General features: G+C 40.5%; 2 protein-coding genes across 6 annotated transcripts in view; one reads left to right on the top strand and one right to left on the bottom strand.

Moving 5' to 3' along the window:
- Positions 1–25,852, top strand: part of PIWIL2 (piwi like RNA-mediated gene silencing 2) — a 75,847-nt gene that overhangs the window by 11,595 nt on the left and 38,400 nt on the right. For 4 of the 5 annotated variants that reach the window (XM_027600759.1, XM_027600760.1, XM_027600758.1 and 1 more), the window contains 10 exons: positions 11,130–11,318; positions 12,133–12,217; positions 12,917–13,006; positions 15,051–15,191; positions 18,590–18,703; positions 19,704–19,892; positions 22,286–22,387; positions 22,963–23,079; positions 23,659–23,747; positions 24,667–24,772. In XM_027600759.1, the coding sequence (XP_027456560.1) occupies positions 11,130–11,318; positions 12,133–12,217; positions 12,917–13,006; positions 15,051–15,191; positions 18,590–18,703; positions 19,704–19,892; positions 22,286–22,387; positions 22,963–23,079; positions 23,659–23,747; positions 24,667–24,772 (1,222 nt within the window). The remainder of the gene's footprint in view (positions 1–11,129; positions 11,319–12,132; positions 12,218–12,916; positions 13,007–15,050; positions 15,192–18,589; positions 18,704–19,703; positions 19,893–22,285; positions 22,388–22,962; positions 23,080–23,658; positions 23,748–24,666; positions 24,773–25,852) is intronic. The other variant, XM_027600761.1, reaches the window with a different exon arrangement.
- On the bottom strand, positions 2,405–2,769 carry LOC113924460 (thymosin beta-10-like). Its single transcript, XM_035725553.1, has one exon. It carries the CDS (start codon positions 2,747–2,749, stop codon positions 2,615–2,617), a length of 135 nt encoding a protein of 44 aa, XP_035581446.1. The 5' UTR covers positions 2,750–2,769; the 3' UTR covers positions 2,405–2,614.

The raw sequence follows: 25,852 nt of genomic DNA, 5'->3' as shown, positions 1-25,852 counted from the left end.
CATTCCCCCTGCTTGTGTTCCTGCTCTAACTATCTCTCTCTCTGTCAAATAAATAAATATTAAAAAATTATAGAACAGATTAAGGATACTAAATGTATGTAAGTCTTGCAGAGATAGGCATTTGAATAGAGACCTGTTGTACTTTGAGGAGGAATTGTATTTTTTTTTAAAGATTTATTTATTTCGTTGAAAGAGAGAACTTACAAGCAGGAGGGGCAGAGGGAGAGGGAGAGAGAGAGAAATCCTCAAGCAGACTCCACAGTGAGCGTGGAGACCAACTCGGGGCTCAATCTCACGACCCTGAGATCACGACCTGAGCCGAAACCAAGAGTCAGACATTTAACGAACTGCGCCACCCAGGTGCCCTGAGGAGGAATTGTATTTAACTCTGTAGTTAAGAAGGCTTGGTTTAATACACACACACACACACACACACACACCCTGAGTTTTTGTTTAAATGCTTTACTATAGGGGCACCTGGGTGACTCAGTTGGTTAAGCATCCAGCTCTTGGTTTCAGTCAGGTCATGATCTCAGGGTTTTGGACTTGAGCCCCATTTCAGGCTTTGTGCTCAGAGGGGAGTCTGCTTGAGGATTTCTCTCCCTCCCTCTCTCTCTCTCTCTGGAATAAATAAATAAATCTAAAAAAATGTGTTATTATAGTAAATCACTTACTATAGTAAATATAGATGTGATTAATTTGTAATGGCTTCATGAAATCCCATTTTTATAGATAAATATGTGTCCATTTCATTGATTCTTTTTTTTGAGGCTATGTACTTAGAAGTGGAATTACTTAATGAAAAGGCGTAACATTTTAAAGACTTTAAGAAAATATTTGCTATAATAAGATACTTAAATGTAAGGGTGCCTGGGTGTTTCAGTCAGTTAAGTGTTAGGTGTCTGCCTTCGGCTCAGATCATGGTCCCAGGATCTTGGGATCGAGCCCCACATCAGGCTACCTGCTCAGTGGAGAGTCTGCTTCTCTCTCTCCCTGTGCCCCTCCCCCTGCTCGTGCACTCTCTGTCTCACATGCTCTCTCTCTCAAAATCTTTTTAAAAAAAGATACTTAAATATACATTGACGGATTACCCTCTAGAACACTTATTCAGTTCATTTTTCCACCAGCTGTGTACAACTACTAGGCGTTATCAGGCTTATAAATCTTTGCTTATCTGATGAATTGATTCATTCCTTCGAATGCATTTATTGAGCTCCCGTTGTATACCAGAGTCTTGGGACATATCAGTTAACATAACAAAGATCTCTCTCCTCATGTAGTCAGGTACATAAACAGTAAATAATAAACACGGTAAGTGAATTGTATAGTATACTAGAAGTGTTGAGAGCTTTGGAAGGAAGAAAAAGTGGAACACAGAGTAGGAGAGATCAGGAGTACCAGGAGTGGGGGGGGGGGGTGGAGAGCTGTAATTTTAGGTAGAGTGGCCAAGTTCATTCGAGCCAACACTTTAAGGAGTTGAGTTAGCCAGGTGAATATATGGGCGAAGGAACTTTTTGGCAGAGGGACAGCCGGAGTAAAGGCCTTTAAAAGACAGAAATATGCCTTGTTCATTCAAGGAGTGGCAGGGAAGCCAGGGTGACTAGTCAAGGGCAGTGGAAGTATGGGGAAGATGGAGGAGATGACAGGATAGAGCTTTGAAAGGCTGTTGTAAGGATTTTAGCTTTTACTTGAGTGAAGCATAGGATTTATGGCCAAGGAGTAACATGATGTGGCTTAAATTATAAAAGGATCCCTCCCATTGCTGCATGGGGGAGAGAGTTGGAAGGGTGGGAATAGAAGTGGGGAGACCAACCAGGAATCCAGGGGAGGCATGAAGATGGCAGCAGTGGAGGTGGCAAGAAGTGGTTGGCTCCTGGATAAATTGTGAAAGTAGTGCTCAGTCAGTGTCCTGGCTGGACGTGGGGTGTGAGATAAAGAGAGAGGTTGAGAATGGCTCACTTTTTTGGGGTGAATTTGTAGTTATTCTATCTTTCCTAGACTGTCTCTCCTTGATGGTGGGGGCCGTGTCTCTTTTCCTCACAGTACATCCAGCTCTGGTTGATTCCTAGCATATAGTAAATGTTCAAGAATATTTGTTAAATAAGAGTAGATGTCTTCAAATGCACTATTTCTTTCTTTATGGTCTCTGCTTTGCTTTTCTTCTTAGATAGATCTAACTTATTTTATGTTTTATTTTTTCCGATGTTTTAAACCTTCTGGAATTTATCTTGATGGGATGTTGGGATCATGATGATTGCCTTGGGACTGTCTCACAGTTTATTGGAAAACTTTTTTTTTTTAATTTAAATCACTATCTTTATCATATGTTAAGGTACTTTGATTTACTTTTTTTTTTTTTTTTGCCACGAGGTGTGTTTTATTTTCATTAAACATAAAAATAATTTGCTATAATATCCCAGGGCAAACCGGAGAATTTGGCAGTCCGGTTGGGGGGGGGTCCCCTCAGAGACCCGCAGGCCAGTGGCGTCGGCACGGAGTGCCCGGGTTCACAGTGCAGCTTGTCGCTCATGTCCATCTTGCAGGTGGCTCTTCTTCCTCCACATCACGACTGGGGTGTCTCGAAGATGACGGGGGTGGGGAATCCTCTAGGTTCTTAGAAAATTTCACTCCACTTCTCCTGCTCAGTGGTCTCTTTGGTCGGCAGGGTGTTCTTCTCCTGCGTCTCTGTTTTCTTCAGCTTGGCGTTATCGAAGCTGGCGATTTCCCCCATGTCTGGCTTGTCTGCCATTTTCTTAAAGCGATCCGTGGAGTTCCGCTCCGAGCCCGGCGCCTGGTACTCCCACTTGCGTTGCTGCAGCAAGAGACTGATTTACTTCTGAATATTTCATTTTGATCCAGTGGTTAAAATCAATGTGATACTGTGTTTTAGTTATTGTAATTTTATTAGCTTTTAATATTTGTCAAGGAATCCTGTTTTCAGAATTTTCATAGTAAATGCCACCCATTTATTCTTTCATGTGATCCTTTGAGTGATTTAATGAAAACAAGAAAAAAAGTCAATTGGCATCAACTGGGGAGAATGTTCAGTGAATCTTCCTATTCACAAATATGGCATATTTTTCCATTTATTGAAATTTATTTTTATTAAAGTTTTACTTTCATAAAAGTTATTGTCATATTTTATTATAACTATACAAAAGCTATTTATGGATGAGTTATGTAGTGTATGTAGGATTGGTTTTGTTTTCTGCACAATTGCTTCTTTTGGATATAAAATTATCTTCATTTTCTAAGTACATAATTTTATATGTACTTACCACTAATTCAACAGTGTTTTGTAGATTTCAGAGTATAAGTTTTGCAATTATTCCTAAGTATTTTATTCTTTTGATGCATTTGTAAATGGATTTTTTTTTTAAATTTCATTTTCGGTTTGTCACAAGTGTAGAGAAAAACAACTGATTTTTTTTTTTTATATCTTGTATTCCACAACCCCTTTGAAGTCATTTATTAGTTAAAACAGTTTATTTGGGGCGCCTGGGTGGCTCAGTCGTTAAGGGTCTGCCTTCAGCTCAGGTCATGATCCCAGGGTCCTGGGATCGAGTCCTGCATCGGGCTCCTTGCTCAGTGAGGAGCCTGCTTCTCCCTCTCTCCCTCTGCTGTTCCCCCTGCTTGTGCTCTCTCTCTCTCTCTCTCTGACAAATAAATAAATAAAAATCTTTAAAAAAAAAAAGTTTATTCATGGATTCTGTGGGATTTTCTATATAGGAGATCATGTCATCTGCAAATAAAGATACTTTTTACTTCTTCTTTTCCAATCTGGATCTCTTTTATTTCTTTTTTTTGCTGAATTATTCTGCTAGGACCTCTAGTACAATGTTGAATGGGCATGGTGAAAGTGAGGGGAAAAAAAAAGCCCTGACCCCGCCCCTCCTTAATGTAGTGGCCTTGGATATTCCCTTTGTTAATAAAGACAATTCAGTGGGGGGGGGGGCGTGGTGAGAGTGCACATCCTTGTCCTTTTCCTGATCTTAGGGAAAAAATATCCATCCAGTCTTTCACCATTAAGTATATTAGCTGTGAGTTTTCTGTAGATGCCCTTTTTTGGATTGAGGAAATTCCATTTTATTCCTAGCTTATTGAGTGTTCTTATCATGAAAGGAAATCGGGTTTTGGTCAAAAAAAAAAATCCTGCTTTTTAAATTGATTTTTTGATATTGAATCAACCTTGCATTCCTGGGATAAATCCCACTGGTTCGTGGTGTATAATTTTTTTCTCTATGTTGCTGGTTTGGGTTTGCTTATATTTTGTTGAGGATTTTTTTCTATATTCCTAAGTGATATCTCTATTTTTCTTGTGATACCTTTGTCTTGTGTTGATATCTGGGTAATATTGGCCTTATAGAAAGAGTTGGGAAGTATTCCCTTCCTCTTCTGTTTTTTTGAGAGAGTTTATGAAGGATTGGAATTCATTTTTCCTTTGGATGTACGGTAGAAATTTGACAGAGAAGCCATCTGGGTTTTGGTTTTTCTTTGTGTACAGTTTTTAAATCACTCATTTAATTTTTGTATTGTTAGATATTTATTCTGATTTTCTATTTTTGGGTCAGTTTTGGTGATTTGTGTTTTTCTAGGAGTTTGTCCAGTTCATTTAGGTTATCTAATTTGTTGGCCTACTGATGTTCAAAGGGCTCCTCTACAGTTCTTTTTATTTCTCTGAGCCCAGTTGTAGTGTCCCCTCTTTCACCCTAGATTTTAGAAATCTGAGTCTCCTTTTTTCATAGGTGGTCTAGCTAAAGCTTTATCAGTGTTGTTGACCTTTTCAAAAAGCCAGTGTTTGGTTTTGTTGACTGTATTTTTCTGTTTTCTATTAATTCCCACACTTATACTCATTATTTCCTTCCTTTTGCATACTTAAGGTTTAGTTTGCTCTTCTCTTTCCAGTGTCATAAGGTGAAAGGTTAGTTTATTTGGGATATTTTTTCTTTTTAGTATAGGTTTTTACAGCTATAAATTTCCCTGTAAGTAATGCTGTAGCTGTATCCCATCTGTTCTGGTATGTTGTGTTTTCATTTACATCTAACTCGGAGTATTTTCTAATTTCCCTTGTGATTTCTTATTTGACCCCTTGATGATTTAAGGGAGTGTGTTGTTTACTTTCCACATGTATGTGAGTTTCCTGAATTTCTTCTTTTGTGAACAGAGAACTTACTTTGTATTATTCTATCCTTCTATATACATTGAGGTTTGTTTAATGATCCAGCATATGATCTATACTGGAGAATGTTCTGTGTGCACTTTGGATGTTGTAATTTTAACTTAAAATATTTTTTGCCTTTTACTAAGGAAAGTGCCAGAATTAGGACTATGGTACACCTTTATATTGGAAGCAGAAATTCTCCCAGGGAGTTTGAGAGCTTGGCATAGGCAAACATATGACAAACAAGAAGGAGAAGCACTAAAGTTGTCTAAGGATGTGTGTTTGTGAACTGTATTTCAGGTTCCAAACACAGATAGGAAGGGCCATGAGATCAGTGACCCAACTATCCCTGACCCTGGAATTTGAACTAAATAAACACAGTGATCTTCTTTCACAAATTGACAAGACAAGAAGAGCCTTCCTAACGTTTGACCACTTGCTTTTTTACCAATTGGTCTCTGATCAAATGGACCTCCAACTATGATGTCTTAGGAATAGATTGGCTTGGTTTGGAGGCTTATCTGGCTTATGCCTCCATGCATTCCCTATAGAACACTCTTGTACATTTAACAGAAAGAAGGAAATGCAGGGCAAAACAAAAACACATGAAAAAATTTTATGAATATAGACAAATAACAGCAAAAGCAAAGTAAGCAGATGGGGAGAAATCAAGTTAATGGCAAAAATAATTTTCAAATGGTATTCCTTCAAAACAAAAAGCCCAAAGACCTCATACAAAGACCTGGGTCCAAACAATGACTTCTAACCTGAAAACTCATTAGATAAGCAGCTAAAGCCTAATGAAACTAGTCTGAACTCAACTAGTTGTTGGGATTGACTCACTGGCAGTAGATCTGAAGGACAAATGGAGTTAAGCACAAGGGGCCCAGTGAGTGCATCTGTGGGTCTGAAACTCCTGGAGTGTTGCCAAGGAAGAGCTTCTACAGTTACCGTGGTGAGACCTCCAGAATTGTCAAAGGATGATGAGACCTCTTTTCTCTCTGAAATAAAGAGAAGGCTGCTGATTTACTGCTTCCTGCAGTGAGACGAGACTGCTGATCTTATAGCAAATACTGGAGAGGTATGGAGTTCAGGACAGCAGTCTTGCAGCGGGGCAAGCAGCACAAGCATGGTTGCTCAGGTAGTCTGTTGTTGATTGAGTAATACTCCTCTCTGGGATGCTTATTGGATTAAGTTCTTCCCTGATTGGCCAATTTACAGAAACAAGGGGACGACTCTGGTTGGATAGCTTACAAAAGTAGGTTTGCTGAGGTGAGTTGATATAGACGTATTAAGTAGGTTTAAAAACGATTTTATGGGGGCGCCTGGGTGGCTCAGTTAGTTAAGCGTCTGCCTTTGGCCCAGGTCTTATGCTGGGCTCCTGGGATCGAGCCCCGTGTTGGGCTCCCTGCTCAGCAGGGAGTCTGCTTCTCCCACTCCCCCTGAACCTCCCCCTGCTCGCTCTCTCTCTCTCAAATGAATAATAAAATCTTTAAAAAAAAAAAAAAACCTCTGGATTTTATGGCTGCTTGTTACCATGGCTACAAAACAATATATCTTTTACAAAGTTTGTCATTTTTTAATTGCCAGGGACATATGAATGTTTATATTTTCACCTGATTTTATTGTTTAATTTCTTACACATTAATGTTAAATTGATGAATTTATTTTTTATTTTTTTTAATTTTTTTAAAAGATTTTATTTATTTATTTGTCAGAGAGAGAGACAGAGCACAAGCAGGGAGAGCAGCAGGCAGAGGGAGAAGCAGACTCCCGGCTGAGCAAGAAGCCTGATGTGGGACTCGATCCCAGGACCCTGGGACCATGACCTGAGCCAAAGGCAGCCGCTTAACCGACTGAGCCACCCAGGCGTCCCCAGGAATTTATTTTTTTAAACGGATAGCAAGTTTTCTTACCCATTTTTTAAAGTTGTTTTTTTTTTTTTAAGATTTTATTTATTTGAGAGAGCATGAGCAGGGTGAGGAGCAGTGGGGAAAGTAGACTCCCTGCTGAGTAGGGAGCCCAAAGCAGGGCTTGATCCCGGGACTCCAGGATCATGACCTGAGCCAAAGGCAGACATTTTACCGACTGAGCCACCCAAACACCCCTAAGCATGTGGGTTTTTTTTTAAAGATTTATTTATTTGAGAGAGAGAGAGCACACGAGCGCATGTGAAGGGGGGGAAGGGCAGAGGGAGAGAGAATCTTAAGGAGACTGTGCACTGAGCACAGAGCCTGATGCAGTGCTCAATCCCATGACCCTGAGATCAGCTGAAACCAAGAGTTGGACGCTTACCTGACTGTGCCACCTGGGTGCCCCAATTCTTATACTTTTTTTTTTTAAGATTTTATTTATTTATTTGACAGAGAGAGAGAGCCAGAGAGCACAAGTTGGGGGGAATGGCAGAGGGAGAGGGAGAAGCAGGCTCCCCGGTGAGCAGGGAGCTCAATACGAGACTTAATCCCAGGACCCTCATATCATGACCTGAGCCTAAGGCAGATGCTTAACCAACTGAGCCACCCAGACACCCCTCTTACCTGGTTTTTAATAATCCTTTTCCCCCACTAACTTGAAATGCCACTAGTAATTATTGGACACTCAATCTAATCTTTCAGTCTCATTGAGATCTTTTATTCCATTAATTTCTTTTCTTTTTTCAGATTTAGTAAGGCACAATTGACAAAGTAAACCTCATACATTTAAAGTATACAATTTGATGAGTTTTAACTTACATACCAATGTAACATCACAGTGAAGATAATGAGCATATCCATTGCCCATGTAAAATTTACTCATGTCTCTTTCAGACCTCTCTCTTTGTTCTCCTCTGTCCACCATAGGCAGCAAACACTGTTCTGCTTTCTGCCACTAGAGATTAGTGTCCATCTTCTAGAATTTTCTATGTGTGAAATCATATGGTATATACTCATTTTTTGTTTTTTTGTTCAGTCTGGCTTTTTTCAGCATGAGTTTTTTTAATTTTAATTTTTTATTTCAATCCCGGTATAGAAGTCAAAGTGAGGGGCACCTGAGTGGCTCAGTCAGTTGAGCGTCTGCCTTTGGCTCAGGTCATGATCCTGGGGTCCTGGGATCGAGTTCCACATCGTTCCCCGCTCAGTGGCGAGTCGGCTTCTTCCTCTCCCTCTGCTCCCACTGGTTCTCTCTCTCTCAAGTAAATAAATTAAAATCTTTTTTAAAAAAGTAAAGTGAGGGCGCCTGGGTGGCTCAGTCGGTTAAGTGACTGCCTTCGGCTCAGGTCATGATCCTGGAGTCCCTGGATCGAGTCCCGCATCGGGCTCCCTGCTTGGCAGGGAGTCTGCTTCTCCCTCTAACCCTCCCCCATCTCATGTGCTCTCTCTCTCTCTCTCTCAAATAAATAAAATTAAAAAAAAAAAGTAAAGTGAAATAGATGCAGTTAAAAATCATTGATTTTTATCTACTTTTCAATGTTGAATATTGGAGTAACAAGACATAGGCCTATATTGTTTATCTCCTGTGTCCCTCAGTCCCTTTTTAGCTTTTTTCTTGATTGTGCCTTCCTCCTCCATGTCAGCCTCCTACCTTTTCTGATGTAAGACAGTGATTTAGGGGAAAAGGATTTGATGAGAGAATATTAAAAACTGTCATTAAGAGTTCTGAAAGTAGGGCACCTGGGTGGCTCAGTTGGTTAAGCGACTGCCTTCAGCTCAGGTCATGATCCTTGAGTCCCAGGATCGAGTCCCGCATCAGGCTCCCTGCTCAGCGGGGAGTCTGCTTCTCCCTCTGACCCTCCCCCGTCTCATTTGCTCTCTCTATCTCTCATTCTCTCTCTTTTTCAAATAAATAAATAAATAAATCTTTAAAAAAAAAAGAGTTCTGAAAGTAAATTACAAGTTAAAAAGTGTTTGAATACGGATTTTATACTAGTGGTTGCTTTTGACTTCCACAACTACATATGTATAGTTAACCTACATTTTTTTGAGACAGCGCACAAGTGGCGGGGGCAGAGGGAGAGGGAGAGAGAATCTTAAGCAGGGTCCATGCCCAGCACAGAGCCTGACACCAGGCTCGATCTCAAGACCCTGAGATCATGACCTGAGCCAAAATCAAGTGTCAGAGTCTTAACCAACTGAGCCACCGAGGCGCCCCTGTAATGAACTATCTTTATAGCCATCTCTCCTCTGTATTTAACCTGCCAACAGAGTAAAGCGCCACACACACACTACATTTGGCATGTATCAGGCGCTGATGACAATGATGGAGATGATATTTGCAAACACACAGTTCTGTTCTCTGTGCTAGGCACAGTTCTCAGTGCTCCATGTATGTAAAGTCATTGCTTTCTCTCAACACTGAGTTAGGTGCTTCCCTGACCCCACTTTCAAAGCACGAAGAGCTGTAACTTACTCAGTCTCACAGGCTAGTAAGTGGGAGACACAAGATTTGAACCCAGGCATTGGCTCTGTTGTCAGTGTTGAACTGCTTAAACTCTCTGATGGTTTTTCAGCACTTACTGCAGTCTTTCTTAAGACAGTTCTGCAGGATACTAATTGCCCAGGATGGCAATAAATGTTCATTCAGTGAGGTTAAAAGAAAAGAGTGGGAGGAATCCGTAGTTAAATACATTGGAGGTAAAGGCAAATATGTTTCTTTAGCAGCCTGTGGTGCTCATGTATGTTGTGAGTCTCTAAACAGGGCTTATAATTTGCAGAATGGATTCCACTTTTTTGATTGTGGCACCTTTTTCATACCTTCTCACAACCTCTCAAGGGATCACCAGTGTTCCTGAAGAATCTACCCTGGGTGACACTGACCTACAGAAACAAGTCCAAGCTCTGATCCTTGACTGAACAAGGATATGCACCTCTGGCCCTGCTTATCTTCAGCCGGTCCCTCTTCAGCCTCCTTGTCCTCCCCACCCCCAGATCCCTGCTTATCCCCTGCATGCTGCTGCCTCTGCCTGCAATGTCACTCATTCCTCTCCCCCGGCATTTCTGCTTGGCAGATTGCTCCTTCAAGCATCATTCTGTAAACGTTCCTTGACTCCCTGGGCATATTCAGACATGCTTTCTGCAAGTTTCCTGTGTTGGCTTGTTCACAGCACTGTTTAGAGGTTACCGCGAGGGTACGTTTATCTAAGGTGAGTCTGTCATCTGCATCTTTAGCATCTTCACCAGTGCTGTCTAATGATAGGTATTTGTAATCCCTTCCATTAGCTAAAAAAGGCAAATATAGTTTAATAGGTTTTTTTTTAAGATTTTTATTTATTTATTTGACAGAGAGAGAGAGAGAGAGCACAAGCAGGGGGAGTGGCAGGCAGAGGCAGAGGGAGAAGCAGGCTCCCTGCTGAGCAGGGAGCCCGATGCGGGACTCGATCCCAGGACCCCGGGATCATGACCCGAGCCGAAGGCAGTTACTTAACCAACTGAGCCACCCAGGGCAAATATAGTTTAAAGAATGTTTTGTTGTCCCTCCCTAGACTGTCCTCATAATGATGATACAAAATAATTGTTTGATGATTAAAGTATCTAATTCGAAGGCAAACTGTGAATTTTACTAATTTGTAGTTGCTGTTTTTAATTTCACTTTTATTTTTTCCACATTTTTTTTTAAAGATTTTATTTATTTATTAGAGAGCAGGGGAGAGGCGGAGAAAGGGGGACAGGGAGAATCAGACTCCCTGTTGAGTAGGGACCCTGGCACGGGGCTCAATCCCAGGACCCTGGAATCATGACCTGGGCTGAAGACAGACGCTTAAACATCTGAGCCACTCAGGCACCCCTCTTTTCACTGTTTTTAGTGATTTTGGGTTTTTTGGTAATTTCAAAAAGAAAGATGAGAGTCCTAACTCTTACAAGAGACAACCGGAGCCTTCTGGTGCTATAGAGCTGTGATCGTACCCCTGAAGCACTTATTTGCATCCCCCATCCTTTCCATTGTGCTCTCTGTATACAGATATGATTCAGAAGTCTTTTGTTTCTTTCCAAAGGCATGCCATGTATCAGCAGAACAAAGAAAACTTCCAGGATGAGTGCACTAAGCTTCTGGTTGGCAATATTGTTATAACCCGATACAACAATCGTACCTATCGTATTGATGATGTGGATTGGAATAAGACACCAAAAGATAGTTTCACAATGTCTGATGGGAAGGAGATCACATTCTTGGAATACTACAGGTGGAAAGAAGGGACTGGGCTTGGGTCTTTGGGTGGCTGTGGGATACAGGCTACCATTCTGTAGTGGGAGATTGAGTTCCATAGTAGCATACAGTGGGACGCTTCTAAATAATTGGATTGGTCACACACCTAAGATTGAATGAGCTTGTTTGTGGGATTTGACCTGAATATGCTACCCTTCCAGTTTCATTTCTTTTAGTAATTTTGGAAGTTACTTTATAAATTAATACCAGGATTTTGAATTACATTTCTTTTGTTGGTTTAGGTAGAAGTCTGGTTGGAGAGATTAAATTCAAGTCTTTAATCATTTGACTGTCATCTTGTCTTTCCAGTTGCCCAAGCCTTTCAACCTGATGCAGTTTTTTTTTTTAAAGATTTATTTATTTGAGGGTGGGGGGAGTGCACACGGGCAGGGGGAGGGGCAGAGAGAGAGGTGGGGAGAGAGAGAGAATCCCAAGCAGACTCTGCGTGGAACCTGACGTGGGGCTTGATCCCACAACCCTGAGATCATGACCCAAGCCAAAACTGGGAGTTGGATGCTTAACTGACTGAACCACTCAGGCACCCCCAACCTGATGCAGTTTTAAGCATATTTTTCCCTGGATGTTAGACTCTTTCTCCTCCATTTAATTGCAGTGTTAACTTAAGCCTGCCTTTTCCAGTTATAAATATGCTATAATGAGTTTCTGGGGGATCCTTGACAAAGGTATTATGCAAATTATGTACCCCAGTACTGATTAAGATACCCAGACTGTGTTGCCATACAGTAGTGAAGCTGCTTCTGAAATGTTTTCCTGCCTCTGCCCTGCTCTAGCAAAAACTATGGGATCACAATTAAGGAAGAGGACCAGCCACTGCTGATCCACAGGCCCAGTGAGAGACAGAATAACCAAGGGATGGTGAGTGGGGGGGTGTCAGATTTGCACTTCTAGCTTAAGCTCTTCATCCATGGTGCTGGAAGCTGTGGAGCAGGGTTACAGTGTGGTTGGGGAAAACCCTGCAGGGCTGTCTCATCTAGCCAGTGGTGTCACTTCATGCGGTAGGATTTGCTTTTGAAGTCCCCATAATGAGGAGCTAAGTATCCATATGAGCAAGTTAGGTTAAGGAATAAGGAGAACTTTCTGCTAAAGATTAAAACACTGGATCCATTGGGAAAGTTGTAGACATTTAACAGGGACTGGGGCCAGGGGAAAGTACCTTGACACTGACTGTTCTGTCTTAAGTGAGAAGGCTGAAGATCAACCAGCTAAGATAAGATCTGGAGGCCCCAGCTGGATGAGATGTATCCCCTTAGCTTGTCTGGAGGCCCAAGAGGGACGGGTTTTTTTTTTCTTTCTTTCTTTATAGTTTTTCCGCTTTTTTTGACCATTTCAACATTTTTCCCTTTACCTAATATAGCAGGCTGTAAGTATTATGACTGAGGGGAAAAGGGTAAAATACTTGTAGTGTTTCACTGTCCTCTTTTCTGGGGTTTTGTGTTCCTTATTGTGCCAGTTATGTCCCTGCAGGCCCAGCCCTGGGCATGGCATGTCCTGTGAGGTCAGAGGAACAAGACCGTCTTTACTGCCTTATTTTTCCTCTCCATTCTCTCCTCAAAGCTGCTAAAAGGCGAAATCCTGCTGCTACCTGAGCTTTCGTTCATGACTGGAATCCCTGAGAAGATGAAGAAGGACTTCAGAGCCATGAAGGTGAGAAATGCCCGTGTTGATTGGAAGCCCTTTTTGAGAACAGTTTGAGCTAGATCTGGGCAGGCCTGTGTCATCACCTGGGCAGGTCTGTTCTTCCAGGCTCCAGTTCTCTATGTAAAACATGCTCCATGTCCCTTCCCACAATCAGCTCCTTTTTGAAGATTGTTGAAAACAAAACAGTGGAGTGACTGGATTATAAGGTAGAAGGAAACAAGTAATTCTGTCTTCACCCCCACCAATCAGATAGATGACTGTAAACTGGTCATATGATCATAAGTGAGGTTCTTTTGATAGCCCTGAGTTTTTCTAGCATTCCTACAAGCCTTCAGTCTATTTAAAGGGGTGGGGGAGATAATGTAGCACAAAGTAATCAACAAGTCAGAGGCTGAGGTAAAAGGATAGAAGTTTATCTTGTGGGGTGTGGAGTGTCCAGGAGGTGTTGGGCTGAATTCCCATAGGAAATAGCTGAGAAGCACAGTAGTGGGCAGCAGCATGAGTCTGGAGCCCAAGCACTTCACCTCCACTCTGTCTGCAGCGCTTGGGGCTTTCCACACACGAGCTCCTGTGCTGCCTCACTCTCCCAGCACGTGTCTGTTACCCTTGGACCCATGTCTGTCTCCGATGCCACAGACTATTTTCAATAACATCGTAAAGAGCCCGAAGTGAAGCTTAGCATATCTGGAAGAGATTTCTTTCATGTCTACCTTCGTTCCTTCTCTGTTTAGCATGTAGGTCAAGGCTCCTTCCTTACAACAGTCAGTCACCCATTGACTTTATGATCACAGAGCTATCTGTGCCACCCTGCAGACTGGCAGTAATGACTGCGTCATAGGGAACAACAACTAGACAGTTCTTTGGTCCCAGAAGAGTAAAGAACTCACATATGTGATTTAGAATCTTCATGTATACCTTTGGGTCTTCATTTAACAATAACATTTAGTGGGGCGCCTAGGTGGCTCAATCGTTGAGCATCTGCCTTCGGCTCAGGTCATGGTCCCAGGGTCCTGGGATCGAGCCCAGCGTCAGGCTCCCTGCTAGGCGGGGAGCCTGCTTCTCCCTCTCCCACTCCCTCTGCTTGTGTTCCCTCTCTCTCTGTGTCTCTCTCTGTCAGTTAAATGAATAAAATCTTAAAAAAAAAAAACAGTAACATTTAGAAAGCATGAATTATGGACCAAACACTGGACAAAAAACTTGTCTTATGATGACATTAAATACAGTAGTAGTATGACATGAAGTATAAAACTGGATCTGGTTTTCCATTCTGTTATGTTTGGCTCTGCCTGGCACAGGACATTTTCCTGCCTATTTTTCCCAAATATTAAATAGGTATAATCAAGCCCCTTTTGCTCCTGTTTCATAGAATTTCTAAGGAGTTTTTTTTTTAAGATTTTATTTATTCATTAGAGAGAGAGCACACAAGTGGGGGGGCAGAGGAAGAGGGAGAAGGAGAAGCAAACTCCCCACTGAATAGGGAACCCCGATGCAGGGCTGGATCCAGGATCCTGGGATCACGACCTGAGCCGAAGGCAGATGCTTAACTGACTGAGCCACCCAGGCACCTGTGAATTTCTTAGGAATTTTAAATTCAGAACATGGTTTTGAGAAAGAGGTAAGATTTAGCTGTCATGTGGGAGAAAGAAACAATAACATTTCAAATTCTTACTTTTATGATTAAAATTTTAACCATATACTTCATTTACATTCCTGAGAGATGTTTATTAAAATTTTTGGAGTATTCAAAAATGTCTACAGGGCGCCTGGGTGGCTCAGATGGTTAAGCGTCTGCCTTTGGCTCAGGTCATGATCCCGGGGTCCTGGGATCGAGTCCTGCATTGGGCTCCCTGCTCCTTGGGAGCCTGCTTCTCCCTCTGCCTCTCTCTCTCTTTCATGAATAAATAAATTAAAAAAAAAAAAAACTTTAAAAAAAATGTCTACAGATTTCAGTGAAAAGGAGGTCTTCTTTTGGAAATGTTTTAGACATATTGGGGTTTAACTTCATATTGGAGAAACTAATACTTAATATCTCCATTTTAAATCTATTTAGGATTTGACCCAGCAGATCAACCTGAGCCCCAAACAGCACCATAATGCTTTGGAATGCTTGCTCCAGAGAATTTCAAAGAATGAGACAGCCAGCAATGAATTGGCACGCTGGGGACTCTGTCTGCAGAAGGATGTACATAAGGTAAAGTGAATGTGGCCGAGTAGGAAACAGCATTGAACAGTGATTTTAAGAGCTTAGTGAAGTAGGTGATAGCTTCCTCTCTTGTCTTTATTTTGGAGTTTCGCTCTATTATTATACTTTTTCGGGGGGGTCCTAGTCATAATATTTGAATTTTCTTCTCTCAATTTGTTAGTATCTCTTATTTTTCTTCTGTATTTCACAGAGATCTGAGCTGTTAATTTTCAGTCAAACAGATAGTAAAGGGAATATTGACTTAAATTTTATCTCATTTTTGGGGTGCCTGGGTGGCTCAGTTGGTTAAGCGTCTGACTCTTGATTTTGGCTCAGGTCATGATCTCAGGGTTGTGAGATCATGCTGCACGTTGGGCTCCGTGCTCAGGAGGAATTCTTTTTTTTTTTTATTGTTATGTTAATCACCATACATTACATCATTAGTTTTTGATGTAGTATTCCATGATTCATTGTTTGTGCATAACACCCAGTGCTCCACGCAGAATGTGCCCTCTTTAATACCCATCACCGAGCTAACCCATCCCCCCACCCTCAGCAGGAATTCTGCTTAACATTCTCTTTCTCCCTCTCCCTTTCCCCCTCCCCGTGCTCACATGCACTCTCCCCACCCCCTAAATAAATAAGTCTTTATAAAAAAAAATTACCTCATTTTCAGTTTTCCAATCCAGATAATTCTTAAGGTTCTGTATGTCCTTTCTTTTCCCCAAGTTTTTTTCTTTCCCAATAAATAACTTGTGATTCTTTGAATATACTGTTGTCATTCTTTCCATAGGCATAGAGAGTTTTGGATTTACACCATCTGATTTTCTTATGGCCCTTTCTGCCTGCATCTTGCCTGCGTCTGCTCTGTTGTATTTTGTGCAGCATGATCCATAGGGCAGAGGCAGTGTGAGATGGTGTGGAGTCCTTGGCCTTCTATGTCCACTTATTTGGCTTTGAATCTCAGTTTTACCGCTTGCCATCTTAGTTACTTTGAGCAAATTGCCTAGCATCTCTTAGTATTTTTATCTGTAAAATGAGGATAATGATTGAATTATAAGAATGTAAATGGTAACATCTTCAGCATAATATGTGACACATAGCAAGTGCTAAATAAACATTAGCTACTATTACTTTTCACCTTTCTTTTGAGGTTATACCAAAATAATTAATTCTATCTTTTCTCTAATTCTCTTCTCTGAATTGACTCCTTGTTAAAAAAAATTTTTTTAAATAAAAGTAATGGATAGTCAATAAGGAAACTGTTGAAACCTCACAAAAAGTAAAGAAAGAAATAAAAACATGAGTAATTTTATCATCCAAAGATGATATCTCAGTGATTTATTTTATTTTTTTTTAAAGATTTTCTTTATTTGTCAGAGATAGAAAGAAAGTACAAGCAGGGGGAGCAGCAGGCAGAGGGAGAGGGAGAAGCAGGCTCCCTGCTGAGCAAGGAGCCTGATGTGGGACTTGATCCTAGGACCCTGGGATCATGACCTGAGCTAAAGGCAGACTCTTAACCCACTGAGCCACCCAGGCATCCCTCAGTGTTTTATTTTAGATATGTATCAAAGATACTTCAATGTATATCCTTCCTCCACATTTTTCTGTGAAAATAAATCTTTTTTTTTTACAAAGCTGTGATTATATCGTATATAGTTTTACATCTTCTTTTTCATTTAATATTGTATTTTGAACATGTTTTTGGGTTATTAACTATTAATTTGAAAATGTAGAAAATATAAGCCAAAGAAGAAAGAAGTTCATCTTTCTATTTGAGAATAAACTGTTAACATTTTGGTATATACCCTTCAGTGGGTTTGTGTGTGTGTGTGTACATGTGCATGCTTGTGTGCTTATGCATACTCACGCACGGCATGTATTCAGTTTCCTTTTTTCCCTCCGTATACTTAGAATGTTTTTCCATGTCATTTAATATTTTTCTAAACATTTTAATGGCTGCTAGATAGTTTAAACAATTTTCTATTCTTTTACATTAAAATTGAATTTAATATTTTTAAATTAGAAATAGTTATTCAGGGGCACCTGGGTGGCTCAGTCATTAAGCATCTTCCTTCGGCTCGGGTCATGATCCTGCATCGGGCTCCCTGCTCAGCGGGGAGCCTGTTTATCCCTTTGCATGCTGCTTTCCCATGTGTGCGCTTGCTGTCTCGCTCGCTCTCTCTCTCTGCCAAATAAATAAATAAAATCTTAAAAAAGAAGTAGTTACTCAGTAAACAGCCTTGTAACTAAGTCTTTGTAATGTTGTTTATTTTCATAGATTTATGGAAGTGGAATTATTAGGTCAGGGGACATTTATGTTTTTAGTGCTTGTATTACATATTGCCAGTTGCCTTCTAGAAAAGTTCAAAAATTTTTTACTTTCACATCATGAGTTTGATTCCTTACTCTTGCTATTGTTATTTATGTTAATAAACTCATTAAATGTTTTTTTTGGTTATAAAGTATTTTTCTAAAGATTGATTTATTTGAGAGAGCAAGAGCGAGAGAGAGAGCGCACATGAGTTCCTGTGCAAGAGCATGGGGAGAGGAAGAAGGGAGAGGGAGAGAATCTCAAGCAGACCGCCCGCTGAGCACAGAACCTGACATAGGGCTCCATCTCACAACCCCGAGATCATGACCTGAGCCAAAATCAAGAGTTGCGCACTTAACCGACTGAGCCACCCAGGAGCCCCAGTATTTGTTATTTTTAAATAAGCAAGTGGTAGAGATCGTAGTAAAAATACGCATCCCCAGAGATAATCACCACTAAGTATAGACTCATTAAGTTTTTATTATGCATACATTACTATTTTTTTAAAACAGAATCATATTCGTTAGAAAGTAGTTTTAATGATTACAGAATAGTCCATCATGTTGTTATATCATCAGCTTAATTATCTTCTTATTTTTGGATATTTAGATTTGATTGACTTATTCCTAACTTTAATTTGTTCTTTCATTATATTTATGTCTTTCCTTCCTGTTTTTCTTTTTAAAGTGTAGTAGTTTATGTTCAGCCTTATTAAGAAATTTTGCTTTTAATTTTCTTTCAATTTGTCCCTTAAAATATTTTTAAAAAATTATTTTCCTATTTATCTTGAAATTATAGTTATTTTACATGCATTCTCTACTTCTAAAGAGGCAATGCTTTCTAATCCCTTTCTTGGGAGACCATGTTAGAAGCTTCAATAATTGAAGAGCCATGTCTATAAAAATTTTACCTGTATTTGTCCAGAGTTTTATTGGCCTAGACTCACTCACTGCTAGCAGTTTCATTTCTGTGCCATTCTCGGAAGTTATTACAGGGACAGGTTTACATAGTGGAGTTGACCAGGCCTGAGAGAGAACAGTATCAGTAGTGTTTGCAGATGGCTCATGTCATGGGTACTTTGTTTTGTGTTTAGATTGAAGGACGTGTTCTGCCAATGGAAAGAATTAACTTAAGAAATACTTCATTTATCACATCTCAGGAACTAAACTGGATTAAGGAAGTAACCAGAGACCTTTCCATCTTGACTGTAAGTGACTTTTGAGGTGGTGAAGAGAGGACCAGTATTCCTATAAGTATGGAAATTAAGAAGCAGGAATGATTCAGTGTCTTCTTTTTGAGGGAGACTACCAACTGAATTCCCATCCTGAATTATCTATTAAGCTGGGGTCCTCCAAATAGAGCAAACTGATGAGTTGTTAGAAATAAGCACTTTGGTTGGCCATAAACTTAGGAAAAGGAGATAGATTGCTATGGTAATTCATATAGTGCCAGCCTATTACCCACTCTCCCTTTTATCTTCCCCCGCTTTTCCCTGGGGGTTCCTGAAAGATGTTCTTATCCATGAAAGGAGTATAATTAAAACAGCCTCCACCAAAGGAACTAAAGAACAAAATGGTATATAATTATTTTTAGATGTTTTTGGCTAACCTCATCTTTTTGGCCATGCATAAAGTACTCACATCTGTTTCTAAAGCTTTTTACTGAAATATGTTTAAAGAAAAAGTATACTTACAATTGTAAGTTTGATGAATTTTCAAAGGTTCATAAATCTATGTAATCCACACCAAGGGTTAAGAAAGAGAACTTTATCAGTGCCCCAGAAGCCATCCCTCCAGCTCCTTGTTACTACCTACCTCTCACTTACAAACTATATGAGTAGTCACTATCCTGACTTTTAACAGCACAGATTCATTTCAGTTGGTTTTTGTATTTGATGTATACATGAAACCATATGGTATATATTCTTTTATGTCTGGCTTAATTTCTTCAGCCTTGCATTGGTGGGTTTCATCCATGTTGTTAGATATGGTTGTAGGTCTTTCATTCTCATTGCTGCATAGTATTCCACTGTGAAAGTGTCCCCCAGTTTACTTATCACATATATTTGTGTTAATTACAGGAATTAGATCAGAAAGGACTCAAGCAGAGTTATAAGCAATTTGTTCTCTAGAATAATACCTCCTGGGTGTGACTTCAGAGTGTCTAAGTTGTGGGAAGTGCTAAAAATAGCTTGTGGTTATTCCTAGGTCCCCATGCATTTCTGGGCACTGTTTTACCCAAAGAGAGCAATGGATCAGGCCCGAGAACTGGTTAACATGTTGGAGAAGATAGCTGGCCCCATTGGTATGCACATGAGCCCACCGGCCTGGGTTGAACTAAAGGATGATCGAATAGAAACCTATGTCAGAACCATTCAATCCATGCTAGGAGTTGAGGTAATAAATTAATTTGAGTATATTTATAGGATGCCTGTTTTAAAATACTTGAATACTTGATCTTAAATTATCTTGGTCATCAGTCTGCTGTTTATGATGCCCAGAAACTTGTGTGTTACTCATGTACACATGAATACTGAGCTAAGTGTAAGTAATCTTTATGCTCTTCGGTTAATTCTGCTTCTCTCATTCTGTGTGGGCAGCCTCACTCTTAGGTTCTTTTTTCACATAATTGACAGAATAGCTGACTTAACTTTAGTTTCTTATCTATATAGAACATGTTGTGCTCCTAAAACAACTTTCTGGGCCCGGTGCCATTTTGCACAGTTCTGTACTGAGCTGTCACAGTCTGGTCTGGCTTAAGATTTGAATTGCTCTGGCGATGAACATGGCACCTGGACCATTGGCTCGGTCCTGACAGCCAATCAGGACCACTGGAGGTGAGCAGGTCATAGCACTCGTAACTCAGTAGTTCAGGCCTGCAGTTCTTACCTGTTTGTACACAAAACACAGGAAGAAGCTTAAGGAGGGAACAAAAGCAGAGGAAAAGTTTTCGGAAGTAACTAGTCTTTGACTTGAAGAGTCCTTTCTTGTGAGATCAGTGCTAGAATGAGATTATCTTGGGATCTCTCTGATCCCCAACTCTGGGTTATCACCCACAACAGCACCCTCGTATTCTCTCTTTGTAATTTCTTCCTGGTTTCCCAGGCTTGTAGTCTGCCGTGGCCTCCCCCTAGGCCTGATCATTGATAATTCTGCTCTGCTTTCAAAAGAATAACCCCGTGTAGTACATCAGCTCCCCCATCTCACCACTTGCCACGTTCTCTTTAGGAGGGTGTACTGCTATCAGTTCTCATGCAGCATGGATATGAGGTTCATTCATCGTGTTTACCAAACTTAACTCATATTGGTCTTGTCTCTGTCGTCTTTAGGGCATGCTGTTTTATTATTTGTTAGGGGTCACAAACTCAGAATGTCTGCGGGAGCCAGGTGAATAACACAAACAAGTGAACTGGGCTAGGAGGGGGCTATAGTGAACTAAAGAGAGTAAGCCCTATGACTGCAGACAGAAGCACAGCATTATCAAATTAATTTTTAATTTATTTCTTTTTCAGTAGAAGCAAAAGATCTGGATTTGTGTGTATGTTCCCCTCCTTATGTTTAAATGTTAATTAAAAAAGGCGGGTACCTGGCTGGCTCAATCTCTTGATCTCAGGGTCATGAGTTCAGGCCCCATGTTGGGCATGGAGCCTACTTAAAAATAATAATAATAATAATAATAAAATTTAAAAAGTGTTAATAAACAACAACAACAACACATGTAAGTTACTATAGGGACTAAAAAGCTTCATGTGTTTGATAGGTCCAGCCCATAGGCTGCCAGTGTGCAGCCTGTGTTCTCCATGACTTTGGAAGTTCTTTGATGTGATAACTAGAATGTGTGTTCTCAGGTCTTTTTTTTTTTTTTAAGATTTTATTTATTTGTCAGAGAGAGAGAGCGCATGCAAGCACAAGCAGGGAGAGTGGCAGGCAGAGGGAGAAGCAGGCTCCCTGCTGAGCAGGGAGCCAGATGTGGGACTTGATTCCAGGACTTGATTCCAGGACCCTGGGATCATGACCTGAGCCAAAGGCAGACGCTTAACTGACTGAGCCACCCAGGTGTCCCTCGGAGAGATCGTAATCTAACACTAATCTTGATTTGGAATAATATACTATTGACTTACCATTAATATCTGTTTCTGGCATAAAGAATTGGCACCTTCATTTCAGTTGAGTGCTACTTTTCTTTATTCAGACTTTGAAAGATCCTATGTTTCCAATGTTGGAACTCTTAATTAAACAGTGAGGGGTCAAGGATGCTTATATGAGATACTCTGCTGGCAATATCATTCTATCTCCTAACCAGAGAGTTAGGAAGAGCCACTTACGGATTTGGCAATAGCTTCATTTGTTTGTGTTTGGCTCTGAATGCTTTCTTGTGGTATCATATTTCATGTTTCCTCAGTTTTGTGGTATGAATGTAATAAGGTACTTAGTTTACTGAAGAGAGTGGTAAAAAGCATTATAGGGAATTGAAAGCAGCAACTAAGTAACCCTTGCAAATTTTCAAGCCTGCCTTTTCCAGGCATCTTAAGTCTCAAAGACGTCAGGTAGTCAGGACCAGCTCTAGATAATTTACAGTATCATATTCCGTATCTGTGCAAGGAAGCCCTGAACCCAACAACGGTTCAAAGACCTATTTGGGGTTGGAATGCCTACCCTCATTGTTTCAATCCCCCTCTGCCTTAAAGGTCCCATGACTTTGCAGGCTCTTAGACTGCCCCCAACTGGAGCCCCATCATGGTCCCCTGAGAGTTCCAAAGCCTGATTTATATGTACTTTATCTCCTCAAGGGGAAGATACAGATGGTTGTTTGCATCATCATGGGCACACGTGACGATCTCTATGGGGCCATTAAAAAGCTGTGCTGTGTGCAAGCTCCTGTACCCTCACAGGTGAGTGGGAGCTGGGCAGGAGGCACAGATGGAAACTAGAGCCTCCCTTGAGGCTTTGAAAAGAGGCATACAGGTGTTCTGAAAGACTGCAGTAACTATTAGAAGCCATCATGTGTAATCTTTCTGGTGGAACATTCCCCTTATTAGAGTAACCTGGTTAAAAGCAGATGCTCTTTGTAAATGCTGCCTTCATGTTCTCAAATGAGTTACTCTTGCTGGTTCAGTGGGTGGTGGGTGGTTTCACATGACTGGGTTCTGAGAGGATAGGCTTCACTCTGAAAGGGGGAAGCTGTTTTTCCTAAGTAGGTTTAAAAAAAAAAAATTACTCTGTATGAGATTCTTTTGAAAGTTTTTGTTTTTTGGTTGTTTTTTTCGTTTTGTTTTGATTTGTGTTTGTGGGGTGTGTGTATGTGTGTGTGCATGCCTGCCTAAAAATCCTAGAATTAGAACTAGTCAGGCAAAGTATATTATCTGCTGACTGGGGTTTCTTAAACAAATGTAGTGTTTACTTCAGGCTTGTTTACATCGTCTGACAGACTGATAGTGTCCTCTTTCCCCATGCCCCTTTGTTATAGGTCATCAATGTCCGAACCATTGGTCAGCCGACCAGGCTTCGGAGTGTGGCCCAGAAAATTTTACTTCAGATTAATTGTAAATTGGGTGGTGAGCTCTGGGGAGTGGATATTCCTCTGGTGAGTGATGCTGAGATGTATCTTCGTTCAATTTAGCTCTCCAGAGACTCCTACCTAGTTGTTTTCCTGGTTTTCCTCAGAGTTATCTTTATTCTCCATGCTTAGTGGTCTAAATGGTTCATAGCGTGATTTTGTATAGCCCACGTGCTAAGAATGGTTTTTATAACTTTAAATAGTGGAAACCAATCAAAATAAGACGAATATTTCCTGACACATGAAAATTATATGAAATTCCATTTTCTGTGTCTTTAAATGGAGTTTTATGGGCATACAGCCATACTTCTTTACAGACTACCTACAGCTGCTCTTGTGCTATAACTGAATAGTTCCTGCAGAGACTGTGTGGCTTACAGAGCCCAACGTTATTTACTGGTTAGTCCTTTACAGAAGAAGTGTGCTGCTCCTGTTCTAGATCTCGGACTTGTTCATAGTGTTGAAAAAAATGTCAAGTTAATGTCAGTCTTTCTCTTCCTTTCCCAGAACTTATTTTCATATGTTGCTTTTGGGGTGCAGATAACAAAAAGATGGGGTGTTGGATTGCTTGTTTTGGGTTTTTTGTTTGTTTGTTTTCTAACCCAGAAACAATTAATGGTGATTGGGATGGATGTTTACCATGATCCTAGCCGAGGCATGCGCTCTGTGGTTGGCTTCGTTGCGAGCATCAATCTGTAAGTACTACTCATAGTGCCATTTTGTTTGGTTATCTCATTTTGATGCCTAATCTTACTATAAATCCAGCAAATACTTTTTGAATATTTTGTATTATGGTAAAAGTGTACTCTACAAAAGTATACTAAACTTTTTCCTGCTTTATCTTCCTATTAGTTTATTCAGTCTTATTTACCAGACATGTCAGATCTGTAAATTTGTTCCCCTGGCTGTGGTGTAATCTTCTTCAGAATGGAGGCTGTGTCTTAAGTGGTTCCCCCCCCCCAGGAATGAGGGATTTTTTTGTTTGTTCTGATTGTAAAAACAAGACATGCTCATGCAGATACCTGCAGAAATTTAGAAAGTGAAACTTCCTCATGGGCAATCTTTTATTAACTACCACCAAAGGTTTGATTTTAGATCAAACTTTTAGATCCTCATTTATGCACATAGTAACACGTATAGGTGGTGTATGTATGTATACAAAGTGGCATATTACTATGTATACTATTCCTTAGCTTGTTTTATGTACTTAAATTGTATATTGCTGATATTATCTCATATCCATACAAATAAATCTCAACCAATTCTTCTCAACTGCTGCATGGAATTTGTTGTATGCTAGAGCACTATTTAACTAGTTTTCTGTTGACTAGGTGGTTAAATTTTTTCATTTGGAAGCAGTTTTGTAGCAAATACCACAATTATGCCTTTATTTTTACATTCTATGTGTGGCGCATATATATGTGTGTCTTTCCCCATATATATGTGTATCTTTTCCCATACCGCCATGTGTTTTTACCTGTAGGATAAATGCATTTAGTAGGTACTTGTATTTGCGTAGAGGGGCCTGTGTGTAATAACATTCAGACCGTGGGCCTCCCTCTGCGAGTGTGTCTTCATCTTTCTGTCTTCTCTCTCTCACCCCCTCTTCCCCAGCACTCTCACAAAGTGGTACTCACGAGTGGTATTCCAGATGCCTCATCAGGAGATTGTGGATAGCCTGAAGCTGTGCCTGGTGGGCTCCTTAAAAAAGTTTTATGAGGTGAGGAGAACAGAAATTTTGTTTTATTTTATTTTTTGAAGATTTTATTTATTTATTAGAGAGAGCTCACGAGCACAAGCAGGGGGAGTGATAGGCAGAGGGAGAAGCAGGTCACCTGCTGAGCAGGACCCCAGGATCATGACCTGAGTCAGAGGCAGATGTTTACCGACTGAGCCGCACAGGCGCCCCAGAACAGAAATCTTAAAGTTTCAGGGTTTTTAAGGACTGCCTATCTGACCACTTTAGGAGGAACTCTGATTTAGCGGGAGGGGTCCCAAATTGAAGGTGTCTCCTAAACAGATTGAAAAGTTAGTCATTGCTGAACAGGCAGCTCAGAGGGACTGCTTTCAGGCTTCTACTTGTACAAGAGATAAATCTTTGATTTTGTTCGGTAAGTAATGATTATTCCCAGGTTGTCAGCCTGATACCTGTAGACATAATCTTCATGCCCTTATCAGGGAAGTGGGGGGTAAATTTCACCAATTAAAGAAGCTTATGAATTTACTCAGCTTTTTATGGCTATTATTAAGCACTTTTCATTTTGGTTCAAGACAAAGACCTCCCTATAAATCACCCCTGGAACTCCCAGGAATGCTAACCATGGAGAATTGCTGTCATTAAGCTGATACTGGGTCTGGCACAATGAGCAAGCAAAGTATTGGGTTTTACCTTGGCCAGTACATCAAAGGAAGTGCTGATAAGTGGCTTTCATTTCTTAGGGTCAGAGTTAGCCCTTTGCATAGAGATTAGCAGCAAAAATTTAATAATTTCATATGATTACAGTCAGTCACTAGAACTCCACCTTATTTTTTTTAGATTAATGTTTCCTACACTGTCCTTCAATTAGCTTAATATTCTTTCAGTATTTGAGATCATGTAAAAAAAAAGTTGAATTTTGTCTAAGGAGACCTATATATATGCTCTTTTGTCACCAAGTCCTACCACACCTTCCTTTTTCTTGTTGATGCTATTTTTTCCCTTCAAGCTCTTCTGTAGGCCCTACCTTTTCAAAGATTGCTTCTTTGAAGCCTTTTCCGTTTTCCCCCTACTGCTCCATTCCCTTAGACTTATTTATGTTCC

This window comes from Zalophus californianus, chromosome 2, assembly GCF_009762305.2.
Source record: "Zalophus californianus isolate mZalCal1 chromosome 2, mZalCal1.pri.v2, whole genome shotgun sequence".
Lineage (NCBI taxonomy): Eukaryota > Metazoa > Chordata > Mammalia > Carnivora > Otariidae > Zalophus > Zalophus californianus.
The sequence above is the reverse complement of the archived record's forward strand: the minus strand, read 5'-3'. Positions and strand labels throughout refer to the sequence as shown.